The sequence below is a fragment of the Schistocerca gregaria genome, chromosome 3, assembly GCF_023897955.1.
Source record: "Schistocerca gregaria isolate iqSchGreg1 chromosome 3, iqSchGreg1.2, whole genome shotgun sequence".
Lineage (NCBI taxonomy): Eukaryota > Metazoa > Arthropoda > Insecta > Orthoptera > Acrididae > Schistocerca > Schistocerca gregaria.
In genome coordinates this window covers 786,489,429-786,511,996 of record NC_064922.1, presented here as the reverse complement: position 1 = coordinate 786,511,996, position 22,568 = coordinate 786,489,429, and the positions used below count along the sequence as shown (strand labels likewise).

At 37.0% G+C, this 22,568-nt stretch overlaps 1 protein-coding gene across 1 annotated transcript in view; it reads right to left on the bottom strand.

The window, feature by feature from the left end:
• Positions 1-22,568, bottom strand: part of LOC126354232 (dnaJ homolog subfamily C member 16) — a 162,753-nt gene that overhangs the window by 49,472 nt on the left and 90,713 nt on the right. Inside the window, exon 10 of the mRNA XM_050003727.1 lies at positions 937-1,206. Within this exon, the coding sequence (XP_049859684.1) occupies positions 937-1,206 (270 nt within the window). The remainder of the gene's footprint in view (positions 1-936; positions 1,207-22,568) is intronic.

Sequence of the window (22,568 nt, the reverse complement as noted above, 5' to 3'; positions counted from 1 at the left end):
ATGCATTACTAAATCACTTCCCGTTTGTTTTGCGGGCGCTTTATTTAATAAAGTAAATCTAGTGATGCAATTTGCACAAAAATTAAATTGAAACAGTCGAAAACACACTTGTCAATTAAGTGTCTAAATGTCAACTGCGGCAAAGTTGTCAAAATGACATTTTCATTATTTCGAATGCTCTATATGGTAACACTAATGTGAAATTGCTCTGCTTTGCCGTTTCTCACAAACAGAGAGTAGTCGGGTTTATCCACCCAGTCGGATTTAGCCCACCTTACATTATCAAAAATTTAATTTCATGTTTGATAGGTTACAGAATGATTAACAATTGACCGTATAACACACTCCACAACTGATATGTATATTCACTTTTCAGGTAAGGTGAGCAGTCAAGACATCTCAAACCATCTGCTTGCAGTAAACTAACATAAGAGATGGTACAGGATAGAGTGTGATTAAAGCCAATTCCAAGTTTAATGAGCTGCTACATTTGTACACATTTTAATGAACTGAGTATAGGATATGTCAAAAGAGACCTTTGTAATGAATGGAGCCACTAGTAATGATATCCAGATTAATGCCATGGGCTTAACTAGTGGTTGAAATAATGCCTTACAAAAATAATATCCTGTTTTGACCATTACTGACTCAAATCTTATTAGAACAACATCTAGAAACAAGCTGCTGATAAATACAATCCTGTGTGTCAGCTGAATCTATCTGTGGGGCTCATCAGCATTACAGTCAAAGCAGGCACTTGGATTCATAATAAAGTGCCTCTCTCTTATGGAAACAAACTCATTACATAGTAAGCATAACTACACTACAAAAGATATGAAAAAAAAAAACACCTTAATTTGGACTCAATTGGTTACAAATATAACATTTTCAAACACTTCTCTCGAGTAAAATTATGGTAATCAGAAAGTAGCTTACTTGCGATAGGGCCAGACTGTTTTGTGAAATGCAGCTATAAGTTGGTTGCGAGACTGTGTATCAACTAGAAGTACAATTGTACGACAACCAGGTTTCAAAAGGCGAACCATCCCATTGTATGTTTCAGCTCGAAGTTCATGTAATCGTAACTCTGGTGCTGTTGGCTTTCCAGTCTTCTTCATTGTTGTAGCTTCACAATTTCCAGTCTCTGGTTTTGGAGCTGCACCATTTGTACACTGTTTTTTTCGGATGCTTTCTTCTTCAAGTCGGCTAAAGGAAAATGCATAACACTTTCTGATACAGCAAGAAAGTAACAGACTATATACTACTACTACTACTACTACTACTACTACTAATAATAATAATAATAATAATAATAATAATAATAATAATAATCCCCGTGGATGTCCGGGAAAAGAACAGGCCTCCAGTATGTTCTGCCAGTCGTAAAAGGCGACGAAAAGAACAAACCACTAATAGGGCTAACCCCCCTTTTAGTGTGATTAGTTGGTTTAGGACACAACTAAAGAAGCCTCGGACAAGCGCCGTCATGGTCGGGGACGATGCTTGAACCCTATGCCCACCCACAATGGTAATGACACTGCTAGCCAACTGAAAAATGATTTAAATCCAAATAGAGGTGTTTTGCAGGATATGCTTCCTGCAACCACCCTAGAAGGAAAACAAAGACAGAGGATGAGATGGTCAGATGAAGTTAATCGACACCTCATGTCCTGTTATTACCAAGCAACAAACCTAGGAACCAACACAACTGGATACAGATCACAAGTATACACAACATTTATTACCAGATACCCAGAATTAAAATTTTTAACAGAACTACAACTAGCTGATCAGGTCTGTGTAATAATCAAAAATCAGAATTAGAAAACATCAAACAACAAATACTGGAACAAAATAATGTGCAATCAGAAGAAGAAGAAAATACAGTAATGGATTCACACATCCAAGAGCAAACAAACAAAGAGCAACACGCATCAATTAAACAATCAGAGGAAAACGAAATCTTAAGACTGCCACCAGAACAAGTACAAATAGAACACGAAGTGACACACATGTTAGATATAGAAGAAAAAATTCAGCTGACATATATAGAATACAAAGACACAAATACAGACATTAGACCATTCTTGCATAGATTGCCAAATAACCCACAAGTCGAAACAACAATAAAAACTATCAACACAATCATACACAACAAAATAAATGAAAACACATCTATGGAAGAGTTACAACTACTGGTTTATATAGGAGCACTCACTACACTAAATATACACACTAGGCAGAGGTCAGAACCAACCAACACACAGAAGAAACCCACAAAACCACCATGGCAACACAGGCTACAGATCAGAATAGAAAAACTGAGAAAAGACATTGGACAGCTAACACAATTCATAAGACAAAAAAATGTCAGAAAAAATACGAAAAAGGTTAGGTAAAATCTCACAACAAGAAGCGATAGAGCAATTAGATGAAAAGAAGCATAATTACAAGTATTGGCCAAACGACTTACAAGATACAAAGAATCTGAAAATAGAAGGAAACAAAACCAAACATTCAACACAAACCAAAAGAAATTTTACCAGACAATAGATAACACACACATTAAAATAGACAATCCACCAAACATAACAGACATGGAACACTTCTGGAGCAACATATGGTCAAACCCGGTACAACATAACAGGCATGCACGGTGGATAGAAGCAGAAACACACACATACAAGATGATACCACAAATGCCTGAAGTGATAATTTTGCAACATGAAGTCACCAAAGCAATTAATTCTGCTCACAATTGGAAAGCCCCTGGAAAAGATAAAACAGCAAATTTCTGGCTAAAGACGTTCACCTCAACACATTCACATCTAACTAAATTATTTAACAGTTACATTGCAGACCCATACACATTCCCTTATACACTTACACATGGAATAACTTACATGAAACCTAAAGATCAAGCAGACACAGCAAACCCAGCTAAATACCGCCCCATAACATGCCTACCAACAATATACAAAATATTAACTTCAGTCATTATACAGAAATTAATGACACATACTACACAGAACAAAATTATAAATGCAGAACAAAAAGGCTGTTGCAAAGGAGCACGAGGATGTAAAGAGCAACTGATAATAGATGCAGAGGTGACATATCAAGCTAAAACTAAACAAAGGTCGCTACACTACGCATACATTGATTACCGAAAAGCTTTTGATAGTGTAGCCCACTCATGGTTACTACAAATATTGGAAATATACAAAGTAGATCCTAAATTGACACAGTTCCTAAACATAGTAATGAAAAATTGGAAAACCACACTTAATAACCAAACAAATTCAAATAATATCACATCACAGCCAATACAGATTAAGCGTGGAATATGCCAAGGAGACTCATTAAGTCCTTTCTGGTTCTGCCTTGCTCTGAACCCACTATCCAACATGCTAAATAATACAAATTATGGATACAATATTACTGGAACATACCCACACAAAATCACACATTTGCTATACATGGATGATCTAAAACTACTGGCAGCAACAAATCAACAACTCAGCCAATTACTAAAGATAACAGAAGTATTCAGCAATGATATAAATATGGCTTTTGGAACAGACAAATGTAAGAAAGATAGCATAGTCAAGGGAAAACACACTAAACAAGAAGAATGGAAAAAACTAGTGGCAGCTGATCGCACCTCAGGGAAGATTACTTTCCCGAGAAATGCGGGATCACATGAATCAACACAGACCTCAGGACTTATCTTACAAGGTAGGTTAAAGGGGGGGCGGGGGGGGGGGGGGGGGGGGGGAAGTAAAACGTTTGTTTGTTCCATTTTTAGATTTAAAGAGAGATTTTGACAATGCTGACAGGCACACACTCTTTGAAATTTTGAAAGTAGCAAGTATAAAATTCAGGAAGTGGAAGGTTACTTAAAACTTTTACAGAAACCAAACTGCAGTTATAAGTGTGGAAGGACACGAAGAGAAAGCTGTGATTGAGAATGTAGTGAGGCAGGGTTGTGGCTTCTCTCCAATGTTGTTCAATCTTTTTGTTTAACAAACAGTAAATTAGAACAAGGAGGAATTTTGAAAGGGAACTAATATTCAGGGAGAAGAAATAAAAACTGATATTTGCCGATAATATTATAATTCTGTACACAGGAATTGAAAGAGCTGTTGGACCGAATGGATAGTGTCTTGAAAACAGGTTATAAGATGAATATCAAGAAAACTGAAGCAAAGGTAATGAAATGCAGTTGAATTAAATCAGGCAATACCGAGGGAATTACATTAGCAAATGAGAACCTACGTAGCAAATGAGTTTTGCCATTTGCGCAGCCAAATAAATGTTGATGGCTGAAGTGGGGAGGTGTAAAAAGTATACGCAACAGCAAACAAAACATTTCTCAAAAAGAGGGATTTGTTAACATCTAATACCAATTTGAGCATGGAACATCAATTCAGCGTATTTCAGTTTTTAATACATCTATGTTTCTCCAAGTACTGACAAAATATTGAATACATGTATTTGTCTGGAAAGTAGCTTTGTACAGAACTGAAATGTGGACAATAATCAGTTCAGATAAGAAGAGCGTGGACACTTTTGAAATGTGGAGCTTGACTAGTAGACCAAGCAAATAATGATGAAGTACTAAATCAAACTGAGGAAAAAAGAAATATATGACAACTTGATTAAAAGCAGGGATCGATTCAACAGCCACATCCTGAGGCATCAACGAATCACCAGTCGGGTAATGGAAGGTGGAAGAGGTAAATTAGGAAGCCATACTATGAATACAGTAAGCAGGTTCAAATGGATGAAGGTTGCAGTAATTCGATGACCATCTCCATTAACCTTTCTTGTGTGGTTTATTGCCTCTGCTGTAATGCTTATCTTAGAAGGACTAGAAATATTGGTACAGTGTTCTAGAAAATGTCATGCTAGCATTTTTATGCAGTTTCCAACAATCCTTCCGACAAATCCACACCACCCATTTGTCTTCCCTGCTACCGATTTCACCTCTTCATCTCATTTTATATCACTTTTTAGTATCACCTCTCGAAATTTAAATAATACAGTATCCCTGATACAGTGATACTGAATAATAACCTTTAAACCAGATACCGCTAAAATCTCCCTTTCCAGGCTTCGTTTTTGCTCAATTCACATAATTGGTTTCTGAGAAATTTCACACAAATAATCTGTCATCTGATCATCTACTTCCAATATTAGTGCATCAGCATGGATTCATGAAAACACACTTCTATAACACACAACTGCACTTACTGATACAAAATATCATGCAAACAGCAGATGCAGCTTGTAATGAAACAGGCTGTATTGGGTCATGTGGAGTACCTGATACAGCATGTTTTGTAGTATGCAATACATGCTAAAACAGATGTGGGTAATGTATAAGGACACTTAGTGAATAAGGTCGCTAAGTGCAACAGTGTAAAATAGTTGTAATGAAAACGTTAAACTATGTTACAGAGCAATTAATATATGTTCTTAATCAGGTAAAGTAATACAGTTAGGATAATTCATTGTAACTTTGATATGAATTCCAGGATGTTTTGACGAGAAAGAACAAGTTCTGGAATCAGTATTAATAGTGTATAAACGTTAGTAACCTACTTCATTCAGTTTTGTAATTGTAGTTTGATTAGTAAAATTCACTGTTTGCCGCAATGCAAATTAACTGTGTAAACCATTAATTTTCAAAAAGCTTAACATTTATGTATCTTTGAAGTCAGGACAACATATTCTTATGGAAATCATCAACTAAAAATCTGCAATTAAACTCCTAATTAATGTTTCTGGAACATTCTATAGAGGAATTCAGTGCAATGTCCACTTATTACAAAAACTAGAGAATATTCGTTTAAACTGGAGATATAACCTGATTCAGAAAGACAATCTGTATCACAAATAATGTTAGAAGAACAATTCATTAATTTTCTGTTACACAACTTAAAGATTTTGTGATGTACATCATTATTCCGCATTTTAGCCTTCAAATGTTGTAAAATGTCATTTTGAATGTTTGAATTGTAATTTTTTTGATGTAGAAATATTACCAGTTCAAAATTGTTTCATAAAATCACATAATTAATTAAATTATGTAAAGATTTCGAGAATGTTCTGGACTGAATAATAAGAACTTAATTGTTAACAGCACGTATATTTCAAAATTGCACTGGCAAAAGATTGTTAATTTCAGAAATATGCATTATTATTGTACTCGTTTTAATTTCTACTAAAACTTTGTAATGTCAGTTTTTGCTGGATTAATTTATTGCAATTATAACAACAAACATGAAATAACATAATAATGTCAAAGAACATAATTGTTAAAAGATGTATAAATACATCTTGTTCAAAGCCTTTGAGAGGGATGGGGGGAGTGTGCGGTTGGAGTACTATCTGGTGTGTTCCGGTTCCTGTTAAGTTGTAACAGTCAGCTGTTGTATATATATATGTAATAAACAAGTGTTGTCAACAGATTAATTGGTGTACGTCTGGTAGTGACCCAAGGCTTTCTGCAGCGAAGCCATCACCTCCAAAAATGTAAAACAAGGTGCAATCAGCTATACTATATTAAAATTGAATTGAAGGGACTGCTACGTTGGATTGGGTGAATGGAGCTGCTATGAGAAGTTATGTTAGATTTGACATTGGAGCTGGGCTCCTGGACCTGGTTAAGTTTTAAATGGTTTGAGGAGCTGGGATAGTTACATTTTAAATGGTGGAGGGTCAGAGGATTTATGACACACCAGTTTATTCTTCAGAAGAAAATATGCCTACTTTGGGGGCACAAGGAGAGTGAAACTACCGAACGAACCATTCTGGAATTGAAGGAATTTCGAAAACACAGACAACAGGCAAAGAGATAAGTACTTACATTCTAAAATTTCTACTTTATCATGGAAAAAGATTCAGAATTTGGTGTTAATGGCAGTCGTTTATCAGTAAATATGAGCATACCTATAACACAATCAGAGATTAGGGAAAGTGTTTCTGACAGTGTAAGAATGTTGACAGTGTTAGAAAAGATGTTTTCAGATTTTAACTCGAAAACTGAAAATTCTCAGGCAGAAATACATTCAAGACTCGAAAGTTCTCAAGCCGAATTAAGTTGAAATTTGAGCCAACAAATCGACGATTCTCAGGCAGATCTACAAGTTGTAAGTCGAAATTTGAACTAACAGATTGACAGTTCGATTTAGAAGGCTGTGAGTGATTAAAATAAAAAATTGATGCAAATTTGGAGCAGATAGTGCAAACTAAGCAAACTTTCGAAAAGTGGCATACTACTTTTGAGTCAAGTCATGAACCACTTAGTACTTGAGTGGACACTGTTGAGGGCAAAATTGCAGATTTTGAAACTTATTCAACAAATGAAATTTCAAACAATTGGTCAAAATTTAAAAACATTGCTGACTTTGTAAATAAGGAAAATTCTCAACTGAGAAATGAATTTGACCAGTCGAAACGATTTTTGGGAATCAAAACTGAGACTTTCAAAACTGATACTGACAGAAACGTCACAGAAATTGGTAGTAGGGTAGTTAATGTCGAAAAAACTGTAGAGCAAAAATTTGTAGAAATACAAGAAAGTATGTATAAAAAATTTTAGTAGTAGTTATAGTGGGGTCTGGGGAAATTTCCCAATAAAAACTTACCCAGGAGATGACAAACTACACCCAAAAGACTTTCTGCAATTCTGCAAGTAACAGTACAGTTTTGAAATTTGTAAAGAAATTACTTGATGGTGAGGCACCTTCACGCGGAAATGTCTTTTGAAGATTTTTAAAAATGTTTTGTAACTAAATTTTGGTCTGAAACTGAGCAAGCACAAATTAAAAGTGAATTCTTGAACGGTCCTGGTTATAAAGAATCTGACGGGACAATGAAAGCTTATTGTGAGAAACTGTCACAAAAATTAATGCATCTGGATAGACCATTTGATGAGCTCACTCAAATCGATGCATTAAAACAGAGGCTTCCAAAAATAGTACAGTGGGGTCTAGTCTATTGACCAGATGAGCCCATAGAACAATTCTTTAAATATGTGGACAAACTTGACAGAGACTTTGAACAGAATAACAGATTGAATATTAATCCCAATGAATTTGGAGGTTAGTCACAGAGAGGGTGGGGACCAAACCATGGGAATAGGAATAATAATAATAATAATAATAATAATAATAATAATATAAACATAACATCTGAGAAAGGAAAGAAATAATAATGATAATGGTGAATAAAGAAACTTTAATAACAACAGGGATGATTATAATGGCAATGACAGTAGAAATGATCAGTACTCTAACTCAAACAGAGAATGGGAAATGACAAGAAAGAAGGTAACCAAAGGCAGGGAGATGATAGACATAGGCCTTTAAACGACTAAGCGTCCCACTGTGAGCCTGTCAGTTTGGGACAAGGAATGTACCTTACCAAAATCAGGCTTATTTCACCCAGAACAGACAGCATTAACATCAGTAACCAATCCATTATAGACAGTATGCAAATGATCAAACTGCAGATAGAGGAAATAAAAGAATACATAATATAAACAAACTTAATTTTGACAGGCAATTTTGGAAAGTCATCACAGAAACTATTAGTATCAATTGTAATAAGAACCATGTTACCTTTGATGAAGTAGGCTTAGAAGACGATGTTATTGCAAATTTATATAATCAAGAAAAAAAAATCTAAAGCTGAAATGAAAGGTAAGGATAACTTTGATAATTATGGGTTGTGCAAACTTGTGTGTGGTGATGCTTTAGATGTAACTTGTCATAATGATGTTTCCAATGAAGCTTCTGTAGAGTCTGATGTTCATGTGGGTGTGGTTAGTGAAAATGTTGTTGTGAGTGGTGTTTGTAGTGTAAGCTTAGGTGGTGGTGGTCGAAATTGGTGGTGGTGGTGGTGGTGGTGGTGATGATGATAGGGATTATGATGATTATGTGCTAAAAGATTTTGATGGTGAATTGAATGGAAAAGTACATGTTGAAGTCAAGGAGGATGCTATTAGTAGCAGTGTTGAGAATAGCAGTTCCAGGAACTCTAATTACATACCACGTGAGAATCAGATTGTACCAGTCCAGCTTAGTAATGCATCAGGAGACAGGGGGTTGACTGTGCTGATGTTTCTGAGATTATCTTGAAATCTGTTTGGGACAAATTTAAAGATTACAATGATGACAATGAAGCTAAGATCAAATTAAGGGAAATTGTGAATAAACTTCTCCTAAGCCAAATGAAATTGTGACAGGATACTATTCAGAACATGTGAGGTAAATAGCAACTCAAAAATTACAGTAAATTCTAGTATATGTTTGAAGAAGGTATTGCCTAGTAAAGAAAATGCAAACATGGAACAGAGGTTTGATGAGACAGTAGAAGATCTTTTGTATGAGGCACAGGAAGACAGGGAAAACACCACTATTGGCAGTCCCTACATAAAAATTAAAGCTGCAGATTGTGCTGGATTTTTTTTGATTGACACGGGGAGCCCAATTAGTGCCATCTCAAGTAAATTAAGAGATATAGTTAAGCATGATCCTGATTTTATTGACTTACCAGTTGCTGGAATCAAAATTAGAGGACCTGCCAGTAGGCTGAGCAAAATTATTAATAGACAAATGTTGTTATCCTTCAGTGTAAATGATGTACAGTTTACTCAAGGATGTGTTGTAATAAATGATCTGAATGAGAATGTACTGTTAGGCATTGACTGGATATTGAAAGCTAAAGCAGCATTTGATTGGGGAAACAGATTGTCTATCTTTAATGACCCAAAGATAGGGGTAAGATCCAGCACCGACATGTCAATTCAAAACTGTGCTTCGGAGGGGGGAGGGGTCGAAATTGGGGAGGTTATCTTTTCTAAAGAAGGGGTCATTGTGTAGAGGAAATTATTGAAGATTATGATGATAAAGATTATGGAGACATAATTAAAGAAAAATTAGAGGAATCAGATAAATTGAACCAAGAACAGAAGGTAGAATTCGAAGAATTATTGTGGAATTACTATGATGTTTTTGATGACAGACCTGGTAGAGTAAAAGATTATCACTGTAAACTCAGATTAAAACCACATTAGCCTTTCTTCATAAAGCCTTATGGGGTACCCATTGCAAAAAGAAAAGATGTAGAAAAGGAACTTCAAAAGATGGAAGAGTGGGACATCATTGAGAGAGCTAAGAGCCAATATGATAACCCATTGGTAGAACCAGCAAAACGTGATGGTAGTGTTAGGCTCGTGCTTGATTCAAGACACCTAAACAAGTATTTGGAAAGGGAAACTGATCATCCAGAGAACATATACAAGTTACTACATAAATTTGAAAGAATGAAATACATGACTAGTTTAGATCTCACGTCAGGATTTGTCCAAGAAGAATTAGAAAATGATTCCAGAAAGTATACTGCCTTTTTGTATGGGGGAAGATGTTACCAGTATTGTATAGCACCGTTTGGACTTAATGTTTCAGTAGAGCTCTTGACTCTGTTTTGGGAAAGGATCTTTTGTCAACATTTACTGTTTATATAGATGACATTTTGATTACTGGGGAAATTTGGAAGGAACATATTTATACTTTGAGGGAGGTTTGCAATAGACTGAGGAAGGGGGAAATGTTACTTAAACTATCTAAATATAAGTTTCTGAAAAGAAAGATGATGTGACTTACCAAACGAAAGCGCTGGCAGGTCGATAGACACACAAACAAACAGAAACATACACACAAAATTTAAGCTTTCACAATCAACAGTTGCTTCATCAGGAAAGAGGAAAGGAGAGGGAAAGACGAAAGGATGTGGGTTTTAAGGGAGAGGGTAAGGAGTCATTCCAATTCCGGGAGTGGAAAGACTTACCTTAGGGGGAAAAAAGGACAGGTATACACTCATGCGCCCCCCCCCCCCCCCCCACACACACATACATACACAGACACAAGCAGAAGAGACTTATTTTGGCCAGGAATGCTCTCTTTATGTGTGCTAATCTGACCCTCCCCCTTATCTTATCTCTCTATCAAATCATCAACTGCTATCAACCAAAGTATGATTGTAAGGAGTATCTTCACATACATGATTGGCTTAATAAATATTTAACTGGCAGAATCCAGTACATTACATTGGATGGCAAATGCAAAAATGAAAATAAGATCAGGTATATCCCAAGTCAGCATGATTGGATCTCTAACATACAAGACAATTTATCAGACAGGACCAGTAGCACTAAAGGTGGTTTGCTGATAGTGCAGTTATTGGCAGAAACTTATCACATTTGGAAAACAATATGGAAATGCGGAAGACTGTTCACTTCATTCAACAAGTCCTGTAATTCTTCCACAATTTCAATGAGGATAGCAATGTCATCAAGAACTTATATCACTGATAACCTTTCATCCTGAATTTTAATCCCATTCCTGAACCTCTCTCTTTTATTCTGTCAATGCTTCTCTGAAGTACAAAGGCAAAAAAAACTGCATCATCTTTAATATGAGTACTTTGTTCTTGATTTTCCACAATTATTGTTTCTTCTCAGTTCTTGAATATGTTGTATATTACCCATCTTTCCCAATAGATTATAATAATTTTTCTGGGAATTTCAAATATCTTAAGGCATTTTATGTCACTGAAAGTATTTTCTACATCAACAAATCCTGTGACATATCCTGATCTTAAATCGTGTTTCCGTTACCATGAGAAACATCTTTCCTAAAGCCAAACTGACTTATCTAACTGATCTCCAGTTTTCTTTTCCATTTTCTGTACGCTGAGGTGACAAAAGTCATTGGATACCTTCTAATATTGTGTCGGACCTCCTTTGCCATGCATAGTGCAGTAACTCAATGTGGCATAGACTAAGCAACTCATTGGAAGTCTCCTGCGAAATACCAAGCCATGCTGCCTCCATAGCTGTTCATAATTGCTTAAGTGCGGCCAGTGCAGTATTTTGTGCACGAACTGACTTCTTGCTTACGTCCAGTGACTTGGTGCATTATTGTCCATAAAAATTCCATTGTTATTTGAAAACATGATGTCCATGAATGGCTGCAGCTGGTCTCCAAATAGCTGAACATAACCATTTCCAGTCAATGATCCATTCAGTTGGAACAGTTGCCCCAGTCCATTCCATGTAAAAACAGCACACACCATTATGGAGCCACCACCAACATGCACAGTGCCTCGTTGACAATTTGGGTCGATGGCTTCGTGGAGTCTGTACCACACCTGAACCCTGCCATCACTATTACCGAGTGAAATCAGGACACATCTGACCAGGCCATGGCTTTCCAGTCATCTAGAGTCAAACTGATAAGGTCACAAGCGACGGAGAGATGCTGCAAGCAATGTTGTGCTGTTAGCAAAGATATTTGCGTCAGTCTTCTGCTGCCATAGCCCATTAATGGAAAATTTTGACGCAGTGTCCTAACTTATATAGTCATCATACAGTCATCACAGTGTAGTTTGTCTGTTATGACAACTCTCCGTGAATGCCACTGCTCTCAGTCATCAAGTGTAGGCTGTTCGCCACAGTTATATGTGGTGAGAGGTAATGCCTGGAATTTAGTATTCTCAGTACACTCCTGATACTGTGGATCTCGAAATATTGAATTCCCTAATGATTTCCAAAATGGAATGTCCCATTCATCTTCCTCCAACTGCCATTCTGCGTTAAAAGGCCATTAATTTCCATTGTGCAGACATAATCATGTCAGAAACTTTTTCACAGGAATCACCCGAGTACAAATGAAAGCTACGCCAATGCACGGCCCTTTTATACCTCGGGTTCATGATACTATCATCATCTGTATATTGAGTATCACTATCCCATGACTTTTGTCACTTCAGTGTATATTACTCTTGTCAGAAACTTCTCACACTTATCTGGCAATACTATATTTGGAATTGTGTAGATGATATTTTTCTGTAAGTCTGACAGTATGTCTCCAGTCTCACAGATCCTACACATCAACGTGAATAGTCATTTGGCTGCCAACACCCTTGATGATTTTAGAAATTTCAAAGGAATCTTATCTATGCCTTCTGCCTAATTTGATCACACATCTTGCAAAGCTCTGGTCAGCTCAGACTTCAGACTCCAATACTGGTTACCTCTGTCTTACAAATCAACACCCATTTCTCTTTCTATCACATCAGACATTTCCTCCCTGCAGTAGAGGCCTCCAACATTCTCTTTCCTCTTTCTTCTTTCTCCTCTGTGTTTAACAGTGTAATCTGACACTTTTCTTTTAACGTTACCATGGGTTGTTTTGACTTTTCTATACGTTAGATATTAAATTTTCCTTCATATGAACATTTCTTCTTTGATTTCTTCACCTTTTTTCCTGCAGTCATTTTGCTTTGTCTTCCCTATGCTTCCAATTCATTTAATCAACAAGTGTCTTATATTGCTGTATTCCTTTCTTTTCCTGAACATTTTTGTACTTCCTTTTTTTTTGTCAACTGACTGAAATATTTTTCTCTTAACCAAAGGTTCTTCTTAGACACCTTCATTGTACCTATCTTTGTCTGTCCAACTTCTGCAATTGCTCTTTTTAGAAACTTCCATTCCTCTTCAACTGAGCTGCTTATTGTGGTATTCATTACTGCAGCATCTCCATCCTTAAAGAACTACAAACACATCTGAACATAATCTCAGCACTTCAGTATCTCATTTCTTTCCACACTGATTTTTACAAATGATTTTCTTAAACTTTAATCTACTCTTGATCATCAATAAATTATGATCTGAGTTTATATCCGCTCACAGGCACACCTCGCAATCTACTGTCTGATTTCAGAATGTGTCTGACCATGATGTAATCCAGCTGTAATTTTCCTGTGCCTCCAAGTCTTTTTTAAGTACATCTTGTGATTGTTGAACAGTGTATTCACTATTACTAACTGAAATTTATTGTAGAACCAAATTTTTCTTTCCCCTCTCTCATTCCTACTACCAAATCCACATCTCCCACAACACTTGTCTTCTATTCCTTTCCCCTACTATATCATTCTTATACCTCACACATTCATTCATTTCATACAGGCCAACTTTGGACCACGTTATTTCAACTGTCTTGTTTTACATGCACTGATGTTTGCCCAGTGCTCCCACATTCGTTCTCGGTGTTGCTCCTTCTTCTCCTGGGTCCAAGCCTTTCCTGTTTTTAGTTTTGGCTTTTCTTGGAAACCTGGCCACGCCATAAGTTTCTCCTTGAATGGGACATGCTCTAAGATGCCATCATGGGTGATCCCCACTTCTTTAAGATCTTACTCCACCTCTGTAAACCAGGCCCATTTTGTTTTCTCCTCCTGAAAGTAGGTGATCATACGATTGGTGAGTCTTCCAGGGCTCATTCAGGTCGTATGTCCATAAAACATAATCCTTCTTTTCCGAATGGTATTGGTTATCTTCTCTATGTGGGTATACAGTTCATGATTGTGACATCATCTATATTCCCCATTCTCTTTGATGAAACCTAATATGTTTCTCAAAATATTCCTTTCCTTGACCTCCAGTTTCTCCATTAGGCCTTTTTTGCTCATTACTAGGCATTCAGAAGTGTACAAGACCTCTGGACGGATAACTCTGCAGCAATGCCTTACCTTTGCAATGAATGATACTGATCTTTTGGTGTAGATGTTTTTAATTAAATGGAATGCCATTTCCATTTTGTTCATGCTTGATATGAAGGCTTCTTTCTCTGATAAGATGGCTGTTATCCATTCTCCAATATATTTATAAACTTTTAAACTCGCTTAATTTTGCCTTTACCTGCAAAAAGCTCCCTTGGTGGTGAATTTACATTTGTTATAAACTTGGTTTTCTCAATGGAATTTGGAGGCCAGTCTTCTGTGCTTGTACATTAAGCTCATTAATCTGTCTCTCAGCTGTTTCCATGGAATCAGAAAAGATTGCAAGATCATCTGCAAAAGTGAGACAATCAATTTCAAGATTTTGTTTCTTGTAACCCAGCCGGACCCCCTTTTTGAAGTTCTTGGTTTTTCAGTTCTTTCTACCACTCACGTATCACCTTCTTGAGAACACAGTTGCAGAGCTTATGCAGTTGAAAAGCTTATGATGTTTCTCCTCCAAAATTTCACTTTTGAGGTTGTGTTGGTTAGTGTTTGCTGGGTTATCACTTTGGTCTTCTTGTATACGCCAAGTTGTTCTAGAATTCTGACCAGGGTTTTACGATCAATCAAATCATATGGCTTTTTGAAATCCACAAAGGTCACAATAAAATTTTTACTCCTGAGCTTCAGGTACGAAAGGAAGTATTTGAGGTTCATTATCTGTTCAATGCATGATCGCCCCTTCCTGAAAGCTCCTTGATACTCTCCCAGCTGTGGATCTAGTATGCAAAGATTTCGACAGAATCTTATACCTCAGTTATTATTAATTCTTTATATTCCTTTACATAATGAATTATCTGTTCAATATCCCTCTATACTTTCTCTGCCTCTTCTTCTTGTGCTTATGACATTGGCTTGTATACCCACACTATTGTTATTGGCATTGGTTTTGTATTGAGTGTGATGAGAATAAACCTATCACTGAACGGTTCACAGTAACTCACTCTCTCTGTTACCATCTTTCTCATAATGCATCCTACTGCCATCACACTCTTTTCTGCTGCTGCTGATATTTATAACTTGAAAACCTTATCTTCTTTCTATTTCACTTCACCTCCCTCCCTACCTAGACTGAATCTTTGCATTTCCATTTTCGGGTGTTTTAGCTTCCCTACTACATTCATACTTCTGACATTCCAAACCTATATTTGTAGAATATTACCCTGTGATTGGTTACACAATCTTTTTCTAATGGTTACCTCTCATTGGCAGTCCCCTCAATGGTGATCTGAACAGGGCTACTAATCCATAACCATTTGTATGTGGAAAGATGATCATGACATTTTTCAATTACAGGCCACAAGTAATGTGGATAAACATTATATGTCTTTGATGCAGGCACTTCCGATGCCTTTTGAATCCTCAAGCCAATGATCACTGGCAATTCCTCTGCATTTTAGGGGCAAATTCCCACCCTAAGCGTGAGAAGTTCTCTTACCTCTGACCGCTTCTCCTCCCTCCTTGCAAGACTGTTGGTAGAACTGGGGGTAATTCCTTCTATCGGAAGTCTTTGTCTGCTGATGACTTCGATTTAATAACTTGGGAAACAGGACGTTTTGATTAGTTGTAACAGACAATATTCCTAGATCATGGTGATCTAACACCTCCCTTCAAATGTGGATAAATGGAAGGTAATGCCGATAATATAGAGAAATAATCCAAAAGTACACAATTATAAAACATCTTGAGCATGTCACATTGTGTAAGTAGTTATGGGTAATACTAAGAAGTGGCACGAAATGGGTTAATCACATGAAATTAGTACAGTAAAACTTGATCAATGCAGAATGTATATAATTCAGAAATCTGATCTAGCCGTCCAAGTATTTCACTCCTGAGGCACTCAGAACACTTTTATAAACCAATTTTTTGTATAAAGTGGAATGTGCCTAATGCAAAAGTGGAATGCAAATTTTAAGACTTGATTAATAATTCATTGTATAATGCAGAAAAACGCTTACAATACTACTGTATTACAATATACCTTAGTTATTCATGTCTATGCAAGAATACTATTTTTAACATTAATATTGTACAGCCCTGACAATGCTGTTATGTGAAAAAAAGTGATTGATGTTCTGCTAATGGTTTTACCCAGTAAGGTCAAGCTTTTCAAAGAAATGCACTACCTACATTATTTTATGCCAGTTTCAGTTGATTTGTAGTATTTTTAGTGACAACATGATGTCAAGAAAGGTAAGTTTCTAACACTTAATGAAAAGATTACGATAATCAAGGCAAGTAGAAAGACAAACTCTCTGGCACGACACAATGTTGTGTTTTCATATGCGGTAACACACCAACTTATGAAACATCAAGAAATAAGGATGTGACATGGGATGAACTGATGGAAGATAATGGTCAAACAAAAAGAAAGACAAAGTGATGGGAACTGAAGAAACTCATGAGACAGTATGGGAACAGTTTTTTAAGTGTGTGAGCAAAAGACTTGCCTCTGTGAGGACACATGTCGCAGAGTGAGACTGAAGTCGCTTAAGAGTTTAGGAATATTGAATTTAAGGCATCCACAGGATGGTTGGAAGTTTAAAAGTTAGACACATCATGTGGAATGAAGCTAGTGGAAAAGCAAAGTATATGCAGAGAAGTGTAGCAACAGAACTGAAGACAATACTACACAATGTATCTGTGAGTTATGAACCAAAAGACTTGTGCAATGTTGATGAAATGGCACTGTTTTTCGAGGAGAGAAGTGCATCAGTGGAAAAATGTCAAAGGAAAGACTCATTAGACTGCTTCATGGGAACATATTAGCTGAAATGGAGAAGCCACTGATTATTGGAGAGGTGGCAAAACATTGTTGTTGCAAAAAAATGATACTAGTAATGTTCTGACGTCAGTAATGTTCCAGTCACAAGGCGAAGAAATAATATGGCATGAATGGTGAGTGGTTTTATGGAAGAATGGCTGGGCTCTTTCAATGACAAAATGAAGAAAGGACATCACCAAGCTCTCTTTTTCCCTAGGCAACGCAACCTGCCACCCTGAAGACAAGATATCAAACATGAAACTGACTTGGTTCCCGTCGAATTAACCAGCCTATTACTGATGTAGTCTCTTATTGTTAGTGCTGAAGAAGCCAAAAGTGCATTTGCTCTTGCACAGTCAGTTTCTGTCCTGGATTCAGTAAATTGGATTGGCTTGGCAGTAATGGATATAAAGCCCAAAACTGTCACCAAGTGCTTGATCAAAGTGGGATTAGGAGGTGGTGAACAAGACGCTTCTGTACTCACTGAAACTCAAGAAAATGCGACAGCCATTTCTGAAGTAATTCAAACACAAAACAATTCAAGCTGCCCCGATGAATACATCTTAAGTGATGACTCTCAACTCACTCCACTTTTACTTAAGCAATCGATCTATTAGAAATGCACAACACAGATGATGATGATGATGATGATGATGATGATGAAACAAAGGAAGAAGAAGAGCAGCAAAATAATGTCCCTAGAAAAACTGATGCATGAAGAAACTATTGTCTGCATAAACAATCTATGCAATTTGCAGCACACACAAATTCTGTGAAAAATGTTGCATAGAAAAAAAAAACCAATTTGAATGGGAAATTCAAACATATTTCCCTCTTTGATATGTGACAAAAAATGTGAAATGTAAAGCAAATAAACACAGGGACAGTATGTATATACAACAATATACAATTTCAGAAGTCACAACAACACACAAATTTAAAGTTACAGAAAAATGCAGACATGCCATATTGCGTGTCAATTAGTGCAATAGTCTCGTCCTCTATCGTACATTATACAGTAAATGAACATCAACTGTACAGGATTAAAGGTATGTAAATATGTGCATAATTACAAAATCATAATTTTGTTCGTGGTGCTTGACAAATTTTATTTAGCCTAGTGTGTTTTATGTAATCCAGAAACTTGCCTGAGTTGCAAATGGAAGACTTTAGATTTATTGAAAGAGTTCTGGGACAGAGCTGTGTGTACATAAAGGAAATTCTTCACAAGCACAAGTGCAACCAATCCAAGAGTACTGCTTCAGCATTTAAGAGTTTTATGAGGTAGGCTTGACAACAGATGTTCAACAAATTTAGATGCATACTGCTAATATTGTGAAAGTTTGGTACAGACCATACCAAAGCGTAAGAGAGAGTAGCATAAATGGGAAGCTTTGGAAGACAGGAGGCTTAGTTCTTCAGAAACCCTACTTGGTAAATTCAGAGAACCTATATTCAAGAAAGCCTGTATGATCATTCTGCTGCTACCATCACATATCTCATGTAGTGATCATGAGAACAGGACTAAAGAGATTAGAACCACATAGACAGTCAATTTCACCTCTCTCAACATGGTAACAAAATAGGACAAAAAATCATTAATAATGGTTTGATGTATCCTCCACCTTCCACGTACAGTGCCTTGTAGAGCATATCACGTGTGTTAAAAAGTAATGGGAATTTTGTAATTTAGTGTGTTGTCTTCATATCATTTGCACATTTTTTTCCAGTTTTGTACTGGTAAATGAGGTTGGAAATAATGTCTATAGTGTTAGCCATATCAGATTTTTAGTTTGTTCTCAGCTGACAAAGAGGTTAGACAATTATTTATTTTATAGGAAAATGAACCAGAGAATTTTTGATACAAGATTGGAGTAAACAGAGCAAGATATTACAAATGTTAACTATTACTTTTGACAAGGAAGACACTGGTTTAAGAGTGGCATAAGCATTTCAAACACTGTGCCGGGGATTCCCCAGGACATTGTTAACCAATGAAACTGCAGAAAAAGTGAAAGAAATAATTATAAATTATCACCGAATCACAATCATGGAATTTTGCAGACGATGCTGGCATATGAAGGGTTTCATGCCATGAAATCTTTTCAGGTGGATGTGGTCACAAAAAAGCAAAATTTTTGTTACATTTTGAACAAACACAGCAACAAATACTTGGGAGTCACTAGATGAAGTCAACAATGATGTGAAACAAATGAACTGTGTCATTAAAAGTGATGAAACATGGGTTTACAGATATTATCCTGTAAGTAAAGCTCAGTTGTCCCAGCAGAAGCATTCCAGATGACAATGACTGAGGAAAGCTCCAGTGTGGTCACATACAAAGATTATGTTCACTGTGTTCTTTGATTTTAACAGTACAGTGCACCACGAGTTCTTATCAGAGGGTCGAATGAACAATAAGGACCATTACCTACAAATTCAACAAAGTTTGCATGATGCAGTGTGGAAAACACTACCTACACTTGTGGCAAAACAATTCATAGCTTTTGCATCACATAATGTGTCTGCTCACACTTCTTATGTGCTTGTTAATTTTTGGCCAAAACAATACTGTAATGATGCCTTAGCAGACAATCTACAGATATAGTTCCAAGGGACTTCTTTCTCAAGAGGTGCAAGTATGACTCATGCACTGTGGGATATTTACATTTTGTACTACGTGGGAACGACAACCAAATCGCTGTCTCTGCATGAATGGCCACTGACAAACTGTGACCAAAAAACAACTGGACCACCCTGTTGCTGATCACGCTGTCCTACATGACGTTCTTCATTTCACTGACTGCTTCACAACCTGTGACATCTGGATCCTTCCCACCAACACCAGCTTTTCTGAATTACACAGATGGGAACCCTTCCTGCAATATATCGCACGTTCCTCTAACCCTCCTTCCCTTCGTTTGTCATTGTCCTTACCCATCTAGTTCCTTCCCTATTCCCATTCCAGCACCAGACAATCCTTTATTCCACCAACACACCCAGTCTTTTTACTACTCTCCTTTTCCACTACCCCCCACCCTCCGTCTCACCTCCTGACTGCACGCAGCTGCTCCACCCTCTTTCCGCCTTGTCCCTGCAAGCTCTCGCAGTAGTAGCACTTTAGTGTCCCTCACCCTCACCATGCTAGACTTCACTCCCCGCCCACCCTGTTACCTCTCCCATCCTGCACTGCTGTTTGTAGTCTCTCTCTCTCTCTCTCTCTCTCTCTCTCTCTCTCTCTCTCTCTCTCTCTCTCTCTCTCTCTCTCTCTTTGCAAAGGCCTTGTGTGCCGAAAACTTACAGTATGTCTTTTTATTGTGCCTATCTGCAACTCAGCATCTCCACTATATGGTAAGTAGCAATTATCCTTTTCATATTTTTTTTCTCCATGTGATTTAGAAATTAACAATTTTTGGAGTTTTTCCTTTAGTTGTGCTGTGCGTCATTGCTTCTTGCCAAATTTCATGGTTATTGGCAACAGGATGTACATTATAGGTATTGATGACTGAGTTTGTGAGTATTAAAATATGCGACATAAATGGCTGTGTCTTTCATTGCATTGACTTTAACGCTACAGTTTTTTTATGCCACCAAGGGGCCATAGACCAAAGTATGTGATATAAATTTCAACTTGATATGCCTACACGTTCCTGAGAAAATGGGTTTTTAACAGTCAGACGGACAGAGAGACAGACAGACAAAGTGATCCTATACGGGTTCTGTTTTTTTAGGGTGGGGTACAGAGCTCTTATAATGGGATTTTTTTTAGGAGTTTTATTTAACCACCTACTTTAATGTTATTCCTTTTGAAATAGTTTCTATTGGATATTATACACTTACGCCAGCATCCAAAAATAATTCTATGGTCAACATTGTACACATACTTATTTCCCATCTTATATGCACAAAATAAAGGTAAAACTGTTAAAACACCCAGAAGAGTTTGTTAATCATTATGAACTGGGATGCTGACTGTGAAGGCACTGCCAGTTCACACAACTGGTAAATTTAAAAGCTATTGACTAGCCAATGACTTCATAAGCCAAAACCAGTAGTGAAAACAAATAAAAAAGTCTCAGTGAAGAAAATTTCCAGTCCCTGAAACACTTCTGGACCTCAATATTTTTAGCAATCTAAGTAATTTATTTTAGTCTTATCTATGCTTGTAAAATAATGGCCCTTTAAGGTTCCCAAAAATAAGGAAAATGCCGCATTCATTCTATGTGGATTCACTATGGCTGAAAAAGCAACGAGCCAACCAGCAACGGACAAAGTTATGTTTGTTATTTGGGACTGCCATCATCTAGTGCTAACAGATCATGCTTGTAAGTGGGCAGAAGCATGATAAGAACATACTTCTGAAATCTCCTGAAAAGACATTGGGAGGCTGTCAAGACAAAACGTCACAGGAAGCTGTATGAGGGGGTGTTTTTGCTCCCAGAAAATGCCCCAGCACAACACACAGTCCCACAAGCTGTTTCTTTGGACAATCAAATTTAGCCTCACCCTCTCATATCTGCTGACAAAACGCCCACTGACTTCTTCCTCTTCCCTGTGATGAAGAAAACACTGCAAGGTGGGTCATTTTCAGAATGATGACAAGGTTATTTTTGAGGCAGAATGTTTCCTGAAGAGCTAAAATGTGTCTGCCAAATAATCCACCCTTGGGAAAAATGTCTCATATAGAAGGGTGAACATGCCAAGAAGGACTGATACCATCACCAAGTCTCATGGCCGGAGCTTGATTGTTTCAAGGTAATAATTACAATTTTAGGGCTACCTCTTGTCCCTGTGAACTTAGAGAATGAGAAATAGTGAAGAAAGATATATGGACCCACACAAAATTCTAAGAAAACAAAAACCACTTACACTTCTGAAGCAGATGGTAACTGTGTTTCACAAAACACTAATTACAACAGGATAAAAGCTTTAAAATAAATACAAATAACAAACACAATAAAAGTGACAAAAATGGAGTAAGGTGGGAACACACTGTACATTAAAAGCCACATGATTAGCTCTGGTGGTCCATCTGCTACTGGCCCACTAATGTGTCATCCTTACCAAATGGCATCAATGGATATCAGTACTGACGTGCATTGGTTAGCACACACACACACACACACACAGATATATATATAAAACAGAAAGAAACTTCCACATGGGAAAA